The sequence below is a fragment of the Procambarus clarkii genome, chromosome 73 (genome assembly GCF_040958095.1).
Source record: "Procambarus clarkii isolate CNS0578487 chromosome 73, FALCON_Pclarkii_2.0, whole genome shotgun sequence".
NCBI classification, from domain to species: Eukaryota; Metazoa; Arthropoda; class Malacostraca; order Decapoda; family Cambaridae; genus Procambarus; species Procambarus clarkii.
Window position 1 is genome coordinate 17860035 of NC_091222.1, and position 11031 is coordinate 17871065.

The following is an 11031-nucleotide window of genomic DNA, read 5'->3' on the forward strand; positions in this document are numbered from 1 at the left end:
CCCTGACAACTTCCACCATCAGGTATCTGACAACCCCCATGAGAATAACTTTCACCATCTGCCTCCTGACACTAAACCCCCAACTACTGACACCACTTGCTCCCAGACTCCAACCCTCACCAATGATGCAACCTGCCTCCCCAACACCATTATATCATCCTTCAACCATTTCTCACTGGAAAAAGTGGGTAAGCAAAATATAATACTGTACAACTGTTTACACTTTGGTAAATCATAGTTGACGACAGTGGCTGTCATCAGCTATGACAGCTCGGTCTCGGTGATTGCTTGGATGAACAATCCTTGCTTATTCGAAGATTTGTATGTTCCACTGAACATTTAGTACCAAATTCAATTTGTTTGGATTTTCCTGGAATTCGCTAGAGCGGGGTTCGTTAGAGTGAGGATGCACTGTAGTTCTTGGTCTATGCAATGCTGTAAAAGTTTATTGAGCAAAATCCACTTTTTATCGGCTTCATTTAACTCTAGACCAAATTCCTTTTGGGGTCATTCCATCTCAAATCACTAAAAAGTCACCTATAGCTCCCACTCGACCCTCTCCAAATGCCATGAAAATTTGAAGTAAGATAGCCCTAGACCCCAAATGACACTTTGCAAAATATTAGAGCTCAATCTGCTTTGATTCTTAAATAACAGGTCCATATTCAATGGGCTCTCGTCTCGTTAATGCGTAAATACCACAAAAATGACCAACTTTGACCCTTTGTTAAATCACTTCTATTGCCTGTAGGAGTATGAAATTTGACATACCAGGACAACTTTTGGTGTAGAATAACGTAGTGTAAACGAAAAAGCAGTATGGGTGGCCATCCATGCTAAAATCACTGCCAAATTTTGTTGCGAGAAATTTGGATACCAATTTAGAAACCACTTACTCATCAGCAGAAGATCTAAATGCCATGATCTTTTGCAAATATGTATAACAAGCACAATATTATGCAGTGATGCAATAGCAACTCTGTTGTATTCATATGTCCAGAGGTGGCCCACTTGAAATTTGACTCAACAATTTTTGTGTGCAAAACTAGCCAACTTTCAAGGCAAAATATCTCAATATGCGTCATGATATCTGCTCAGGATAGAGCAGATTTTTCTGTACAAGAGAAACTTTTATTTAGGTTGGGATCTGAATTCCTAGTTCAGCCAGAGGACTCTGAAAATGACATACCTTGGTGCAACATCGAAAAAATCAAATTATGATTCTTCATCTTCTTTGTGCACTGATCATGGCTTTTTCATTTCCATTCTTTCTGGGACACATTCGGGATAAATTCTTCACCCTCAAAAAACTGTACTACCCTTTCCTTCACTTCCTCGGGAACTGACTTGGCCTGCATTTTCTTAGGAATTGCTAGTATTCCCTGTTTTTCTTTCAGCTTCCTAGCTTCGCGAACCATGTATTCTGAAACTTTGAATTGCTTCATTGTCTTTTTGATAGACCAGCTTTGTGGCATGAGGGTTAGGATTTGTATTTTTTCTTGACGCTTGGCTACATGGAACTTTAGCTTCATATCTTCAATGAGTTTATTGAAGTCGTGGCAATTTATGAACTGTTGACTATAGCTTGGTATCAACAAGTTTTGGCAATCAATATTTCCAATTGCAGCAATCTGCTTGGCAATTATTTCCTGTGCTTGGCTAATCTTACGCTTTGCATAACCATGCTTATCCCTTGCACTAATTCATTGATATTTAATAGGTGAGATGCCTAATACTGATAAACTTGTGTTTACACTTTCACAGATTTCCATATTATCAGCAGGGCCATGAGATTCAGTAGAGCTGGACTCACTCACCTCCTTACTGTCGAATCCCTTTCTGCATGATGTGCACAACTTTTGGCCAGGCTTAATACTGACTTTCAGCATATCTGACATTTTCTCTGCAGTAGCTACTGTGATTGGTCGCAAATCTTTTTGCTTTACATGGCATTTCTTCTTGAAGGGATTGCAGCAAGATTTTTGGAAAAATTAAAATTTTGTCAACAGCAAAGCTTCATGATGGAGGCATACTTGAGATTCTCCATCCAAGTTCAGTTCACTTCACTTTGCTATCAGTTTTTGATCTTCTGCACTATACTGTTTTAGAAACTTCAAGCCTTTGTTGGGAGTGTAGGTTGTCAAGTGACATTCAGAAGAGCCATGCTCATGGCTAGCAATAGCACATGGCAATAAACCAATGGAATTCTGATTCATGACGTATCTGTAATCGAATTCAAATCAAATTATTTAACTAACTGAATACAGTAATTTCAAGTGAGAAATGTAATACATTAATATTAATATTGCTTTTTATTTATTTGTGTATTTGTTGCAAAGTAAATACACAAATAAGTAAACAGCAATGTTTTACCTGCTGACACGATACTACAAAGATGTAAAGATAAATATAGAACAGGAACCTAAAATAGCACTGATTGTTTAGTAATAATTCTGAATCCCACCCAAAAATGTTCTACCCAATGAAGCTTAAAATTATTCCAATCAGTTTAGATATCAATTTGCTAGCAGTCATGAGCAGTTGATACCTGGTGGGTACCTGGTTGATGGGGTTCTGGGAGTTCTTCTACTCCCCAAGCCCGGCCCGAGGCCAGGCTTGACTTGTGAGAGTTTGGTCCACCAGGCTGTTGCTTGGAGCGGCACGCAGGCCCACATACCCACCACAGCCTGGTTGGTTCGGCACTCCTTGGAGGAATAAATCTAGTTTCCTCTTGAAGATGTCCACGGTTGTTCCGGCAATATTTCTTATGCTCGTTGGGAGGGTGTTGAACAACCGTGGACCTCTGATGTTTATATGTGTGTTCTGATGTGTTCTCTGATTGTGCTTATGGCACCTCTGCTCTTCACTGGTTCTATTCTGCATTTTCTTCCATATCGTTCACTCCAGTACGTTGTTATTTTACTGTGTAGATTTCGTACTTGGCCCTCCAGTATCCTCCAGGTGAATATTATTTGATATCTCTCTCGTCTCCTTTCTAGTGAGTACATTTGGAGAGCTTTGAAACGATCCCAATAATTTAGGTGCTTTATCGCGTCTATGCGTGCCGTATATGTTCTCTGTATTCCCTCTATTTCAGCAATCTCTCCTGCTCTGAAGGGGGAAGTGAGCACTGAGCAGTACTCAAGACGGGACAACACAAGTGACTTGAAGAGTACAACCATTGTGATGGGATCCCTGGATTTGAAAGTTCTCGTAATCCATCCTATCATTTTTCTGGCTGTAGCAATATTTGCTTGGTTATGCTCCCTAAACGTTAGGTCGTCAGACATCATTATTCCCAAATCCTTTACATGTTGTTTTCCTACTATGGGTACATTTGATTGTGTTTTATACCCTGTATTCTGTTTAAGGTACTCATTTTTACGTACCTGAGTACCTAGAATTTATCACTGTTAAACATCATGTTATTTTCTGATGCCCAGTCGAAAACTATTAATATCAGCTTGAAGTTTTTCAATGTCTTCAGCCGAGGTAATTTTCATACTGATTTTTGTGTCATCTGCAAAGGATGATATGAAGCTGTGACTTGTATTTTTGTCTATATCTGATATGAGAATTAGGAAAAGCAGTGGTGCAAGGACTGTACCCTGAGGTACAGAGCTTTTAACTGCACTTGGACTAGATTTTATATGGTTGACCGTTACTCGCTGAGTCCTGTTTGACAGAAAACTGAGTATCAGGCATCCTACTTTACCGGTTATTCCCATTGACTTCATTTTGTGTGCTATCACGCCATGGTCACATTTATCGAAAGCCTTTGCAAAGTCCGTGTATATCACATCAGCATTCTGTTTTTCCTCTAATGCCTCAGTGACTTTGTCGTAGTTCACAAGTAGCTGTGAGAGGCACGATCTTCCCACTCGAAATCCATGTTGGCCTGGGTTGTGAAGGTCATTGGTCTCCATGAAATTGGTGACCTGACTCCTAATCACTCTCTCAAATACTTTTATTATGTGCGATGTTAATGCAACTGGTCTATAATTCTTTGCCAATGCTTTGCTCCCTCCCTTGTGTAGAGGGGCTATGTCTGCTAGTTTAAGTGCATCTGGTATCTCCCCCGTGTCCAAGCTCTTCCTCCACACTATACTGAGTGCCTGTGCTACCGGCACTTTGCATTTCTTTATAAATATTGAATTCCATGAGTCTGGACCTGGGGCCGAGTGCATGGGCATGTTTTTAATTTCTCTTTCAAAATTTAGTGCGCTCGTGTTGATATCAGTTATATTTACAGGGGTTTGAATATCCCGCATAAAGAAATTGTCTGGATCTTCCACTTTCATGTTGTTTATTGGAGTGCTAAACATGTCCTCATACTGCTTTTTTAAGATTTCACTAATTTCTTTATCATCTTCCGTGTATGAACCTTCACTTGTACGAATAGGTCCAATACTGGCAGTGGTTTTTGCTTTTGATTTCGCATATGTGAAGAAGTATTTTGGATTTTTCTTTATTTCCTGAATTGCTTTCTGTTCTAACTGCCTTTCTTCAGTCTCATATGAGTGTTTCAATTTCCGCTCGATTTCTTCAATCTCCCTATTTAAATTATTCCTTCTTTGACGGGAAATTCGTGTCTGCATAAGCAGTTCCGTTATTTTTTTCCTGTGTTTATTGTGTCGTCTGCGTTCTCTTTCTACGTTGGATCTCTTTCTGGCTTTCCTCAAAGGAACATGTTTCAGACAGACTTGTTTCAGACCAAGGTGTGTCATTTTCAGAGTCCTCTGGCTGAACTAGGAATTCAGATCTCAACTTAAATAAAAGTTACTCTTGTACAGAAAAATCTGCTCTATTCAATGGTGTCATTTAAAACCAAATTGAGAATGACGCGTATTGAGATATTTTGCCTTGAAAGTTGGCTAGTTTTGCACAAAAGTTTTTTTGGACAACTTTCAAGTGGGCCACCTCTGGACATATGGATACAACAGAGTTGCTATTGCATCACTGCATAATATTGTGATACATATAATATTGTTATACATCTTTGCAAAAGATCATGGCATTTAGACCTTTTGGTAATGAGTAAGTGGTCTCCAAATTGGGGTCCAAATTTCTCACAACAAAATTTGGCAGTGATTTTAGCGTGGATTGGTAGCTGAATGGCTACCCAAACTACTTTTTTGATTACACTGCTGTATTCCGCACCAAAAGTTTTCCTGGTATGCCAAATTTCACACCCCTCTGGGCACTAGACGTGATTTGATAAAGGGTCAAAGTTGGCCCTTTTTATGATATGTACGCATTAACACGATGAGAGCCCATTGAACATGGACCTATTATTTAAGAAGCAAAGCAGATTGAGCTCTAATATTTTGCACAATTTCATTTGGGGTCGAGGGGTACTTTATTACAAAATTTCATTAGATTTAGATAGGGCCAAGTGGGAGGCCTTTTGTGAATTCACATGGAATGACCCATTCCTAACAAAACTAAGTTCGATTTGGTTAGCCGCCTAATTTCCACCACTGAGGAGGGGGGGGGGGGTCTGCCAGTTCCTGCAATATAGTCTCCATCACTAATTATTCTAGATACTAGCAAAATAAAAATTGAAAAAGATAGTAAAATTTGCACAGCCCACAAGACCAACACTTAACTCAATCATGAAGTTATCATCCAGTTAGATGTCCAGTCAATGCAAGATGAAATCCTTTGCTAGTTGAACTGGACCCTAGGCTACCACACAACTGTTCCTAGGAAGGTCACAAACATTAGTTCGGTACTCAAAACTTAAATTTTTACAATTTATAAAAAATAAGAACATCTCCCGGACAGGCCAACCACTTGTTATGGGGAGGGCAAATGATTGCTCTGTGAGGGCCAATAGCTAAGGCAAAGGAGTTCCTAAAATAATGAGAGTTAGGTAAGGCCCGGCCCCCAGGGAAGAAAATTCCCAGCAATTAATACTTGTCCTAAAAGATCTGTAGTCTAAGAGTGATTAACCCTCAAACCGCTAGGGGCCCAAATGGAATTCACACCCACAGGCGCAACAAAACAAAAATCCAAAAAATTCTTTCGTCGTATAGAAGTGTTCATTTTTGTTCCCTGATCACAGAAAATATAACAAAAAAATCGTAGGTGGCATATTTTAGCCGCAATAGAGTAGGGAAGTGTGGCAAAAAAGGGGCGTTGGTAGAGCCTTCACCAGACGAGGTCTACTCCGCCCGAGCTGTCAGACGGCAGTTGCCACAAATATATTATTACCTAATTATTTCAATGTCTCTGATTGATTTTTTCTTAGTTTATTTTGCAGTAATAATATTCCATACAGTGAATTGTGGTATATTTATATAATAAAATGTGTGAATCATCGCTGTACTCAAAATTATGGTGTGCATATTAGTGATTCAATTATTATGTTCATAAAACAATAAACAAATAGTTTTGCTGTTGTTACACTATATACACAGGTTACATATAAGTATCTGTATGTTTTGTTCACCATAACGAACTACTAAGTTGGTCTTGCGAGTCAAAAAGCAACGAGGAGTGACCGCCACACACCTTCGAGCCACTCACTGCCACTCCCTCAACATCACTTCACTTGCCCTCATTCCCCTCCCACAATACTGTTTTTGTATTTATTTATTATACACAGACGTTATATATACGTATTTACATGTTTTGTTCACCATAACTGTACATCTAAGCTTGTATGTTGAGTAAAGGCACAAAGACGTAGCTACTCACACAGTCAGCTGATCGGTGGCCGCCCTCAAGGCCAGACGCACTAATATTTCTCCTCCAACAATATTGTTTGTGGTGTTATTACGCTATATACACACATTATATATAAGTATCTACCTGTTTTATTCACCATACCTGTACAAATAAGCTGGTATGGTGCCCAAAGACCATAGTGGCCATCAGTAAACAACATGCTAAGTCGTGCAGACGACGCTCCTCCCTCACCAAAATGGCGGCTCCCAACCTACTCTTCTTGCTGTTATCTCACACTGTGCACATGTTACATATAAGTATCTACATGTGTGTTCACCATATCGAACCACTAAGCTGGTATGGTGAGTGCAGTCAATAAATGGTGGCCACACACAGTCAGAAGACAATGCCACAACCCTCCCTCCACAGCCTTACTCCTCCCTCCATGGAGCACAGTGCTAAATATCACCACAATCCTGTTATTATCAGAATCCTGGTCAGTTTTATCACAGTCAGGGGGCTTCAGTAATACTATCACTGCTAAATATTAGTATCATATATATTATGGCATTTGTAGGCGATGCTGTGGTCACAAGCTGAACAGCCGTGCTGTGAGCTCGTGCTGCGTGCACCAGCCTTGGTGGCTTGCTCAATACTGACGCTCTAACACCCAAGAATGTTGGCCTGGATTTTTTTTCTATGTGGCATCTGGCAACTCTAAGTCGTGGCTGTACTATAGCTGCCTCTATCCCAGGCGGGGTGTTTAAATTATAGCGCTAGACATGAAATCATATATATATGATGTGCGCAGTTTCGATTTTGTCACTGATATCATATTTATATTATTTGCGCGGTTTAAAGGTTAACCTACTCCCTTCCAAACAGCGTAAAAGGATACTCCACTATAACCTTAGAACTTATTTTATTAACCCCCTAATAACCCCCATATAAAAATACATGTACAATAATTTACTTTACCACTAAATCTTACATTAACCCACTTGAATCCACATAGGCAGGATACAAGGCTTACAAACTGCAATTAAGGGTAAAGTCTACATTCCTGAAGGGGCACAGAGTGCGGTCCCTGGCAAAGGGAAACAAACAAAACAAGGCCCCAAAATCTGTTGGTATTACAGTATCCACTCAATTTAACGGCCTATATGGGGCTGTACCCTAGTCGTTATTTCCGGAGCTCCGTTATTTCCGAAGTTAAGTCGGGTTGGGTAATTTTTCAAGTAACATTCAGGTAGGATATATTTTATACTGTATAACTAAAATTAAATAAAGTTCATTGTGTAATTGCATTCCAATTTAGTGCACGGCCGACGATTAAGCCAGTTGCTGGCTGCTTCATGGATGATGTGTGAACACGCTCTGATCAAGTCCAGATGGGTGGGAAAAAATTGATTCATTCCTTTGTATTGCAAAATATTTCATGTATCAATCAGTGAGTTAATATTGTCTTAATAAAATTTTAGAGATGTGTTTTGATTTACCCTGAACAGTGCAGGTAATGTATTTTTAATGTTACGACACAGGCTGTGGCGGCCATGCCATAACAATGGCGATCGAGCCTTGTCACTGAGAGCTAGCCAAGACGAAATATTTTGAGCTCACCTTTTCTCTGCTGACGATAGAATATACATTTGCAGAGACTAATATGTAGCTTTTGTTGAAAAAAAACAATTAATATCTTGTAATACTATAATAAAATTGGTAAATTGACTTACTTTTAATGTTACAACACAGGCTGTGGCGGCCATGCCATAACAATGGTGATCGAGCCTTGTCACTGAGAGCTAGCCAAGACGAAACATTTTGAGCTCACCTTTTCTCTGCTGACGATAGAATATACATTTGCAGAGACTAATATGTAGCTTTTGTTGAAAAAAAACAATTAATATCTTGTAATAGTATAATAAAATTGGTAAATTGACTTACTTTTAATGAAGCTGAAGATTACGAAGCTGTGATGATTACGTCATCCTCTGCAGCGCTTGTTTTATATTGCTTATATTGTATACAGGGTACATACTGTATGTACACTTATTTTCAGGCACTCACTTCACACAACAGCTAGCCTTACTACTAATTCACATGAGTTCTAATTCTACTTCACTATTGACAATTATTTCTACTGTATATTTACACTGTACAGTATCTTTTTGTCTAGGCTTAATTAATCATTAACACTTACAATACTGTACTCTATCAACACTTTTTACACTAATTTATATGCCTTTCAATCATATTTTATATCGTTAGTGGATGACTTGTCACGACTTGTTGGTGGGAATTCAGCATCGGCGGGTGCAACATGGCTTGTAGAGCATTCGTTGCTGGCGGATGTTCCACGACTTGTCGATGGGAATTCAGCATCGGCGGGTGCAGCATGGCTTGCAGAGCATTCATTGCTGGCGGATGTTCCACGACTTGTCGATGGTAATTCAGCATCGACGGGTGCAGCATCGCTTGTCGACGAAGATTTTTTACGAACCGTTGAAATCATGAATTTATCTATTTTTGTCTGAATCTGATTTTCTCTGGCTAACGTTTTGAGACATTGCTTTAAGGCTGTAAGGTGTACATAAAAATTTCCAATAACCTCATGTTTACTTTTTATTGAATATTTAATGAGTTCCTCAACTTGTTCCAATCTTTTCTGATATCCGACACCTCTAGGCAGAGCCTCACCAACATCGTCCGAGTCATCATCAGAGTCATTTCCGAGAACACTTTGCGCAATCTGTTCTTCAGTTAACAATTCATAACCAGGATCGTAATCATTTTCTAACCATTCATTGATATCATTCACTTGTACACCCTGACCAGCTTGGAGCAACATTGTTCGGATCGTTTCTTCAAACCCTTCAAAATCATTGGCTTCATTTTCAAAACCTTCGAATTCACTATCAGATACTGCTGCTTCACATCTAGGCCTCTCTGTTAACAGTTTCTTCCATGAATTTGTTAGTGTGGTTTCTTTCACTTTATTCCAAAGCCTAGCCCAGTGGAATATTGCTTCCCTGATTGTGTACTTTTTAGATTTTCTAGTGTTCTTTGAGCCCTTGTATCCTTTCCTGTCAATTCATCTTCCTCGCTAGGTAAAACAACTAAAACATCTTCAAGCATTGCTGTTTGGTACATACGTTTAGCAGCAAGAATAACACCTTGGTCCATGGGCTGGATTAAGGATGTTGTGTTTGGTGGAAGTGCCATGCATTTTATTCTGCCATCCCTTGAAATTAACTTGCTAATGGGATGAGCAGGAGCATTATCTAGCAGCAACAATGCCTTAACCTCACTGGCCTTTATTCCACATTTGTTGATCTGGAATTCTCTGACTTCTTTGCAAAAGTGGTTTTCAAACCAGTCCGTAAATATTGTTTGATTATACCATGATTTCTTAGAATTGTAATATATTACAGGTAATGCCTGCATTATATTTTTTAAGGCTCGAGGATTTTTAGACTTGCCTACCACGGCACACTTTGTCCTGTGAGAGGCATCAGCATTAGCACAGAGCAAGACTGAGAGCCGTTCCTTGCTTATCTTTCGTCCAGGAATATTTTCCTGCATCCTACTGGTTAAGGATGTACTTGGTACAGCTCGCCACATAAACCCAGTCTCGTCAGCATTATATACTTGATATTTGCTTAAATTATTACTGACAATGTACTCGTTTAATTTAGCCTTGAATGAATCAACATTAGTGGGATCAGCACTTGACGCCTCACCAGAAATTTTTTTGGTGTTTGAAATGTTATGCCGAGCCTTAAATCTTCCAACCCACCCATCACTTGCATTGAAATCTTTTATACCTAATTGAATGGCAAGTTTACTTGCTGCAACTTTAAGCTCTTCAAATCTTATTGCCATGCCAATTGTGCGGTGCTGAATAAACCACTTATACACTGCAGCATCCAATTGTGGATACTGACCAGACTTTACTGTTTTTCTCGAACATGCAGCACCAGAAGTAGCACACTCTGTTGTGCTCACATATTTTAATAGAGTATCCTTCTGTTTCTTGATGTCACTTACTGTACTTTTCCCGATGTTAAACTCTGCTGCTGCTCGTGCATGAGAATATCCTTTATCAAGTTTCTTAATTAACTCCAGCTTCTGTGCAACCGTCAGGCGCTTCCTTTGGGTAACTTTTGGCATTTTGTAAATTAAAAAGATCACAATTACAGTACAGTAATATCCTTCACAATTGAAGCTAGCCGCGCGAGTTCACGGTAAACAATGGGAACACATGGCCCGGCGGAGTACATTCTAGGTCCGTGGGAAAAAAATACCTAGTGCCTATACTATAAAAGGTATTTAATAAGAAAACAAAGACTTTTGCTTAAT

The 11031-nt window shown here is 39.4% G+C and overlaps 1 protein-coding gene across 1 annotated transcript; it reads right to left on the minus strand.

The window, feature by feature from the left end:
- Window positions 1-9660: 9660 nt before the first annotated feature.
- LOC138356620 (tigger transposable element-derived protein 7-like) lies at window positions 9661-10554 on the minus strand. Its single transcript, XM_069312807.1, has one exon. The coding sequence runs from the start codon at window positions 10552-10554 to the stop codon at window positions 9661-9663; it is 894 nt and encodes a 297-aa protein (XP_069168908.1).
- Between the last annotated feature and the right edge of the window lie 477 nt (window positions 10555-11031).

What these genes read in the sequence shown, in the direction of transcription:
- LOC138356620 (XM_069312807.1), bottom strand. Translation starts at nt 10,554, where the DNA reads ATGGCAATAAGATTTGAAGAGCTTAAAGTTGCAGCAAGTAAACTTGCC.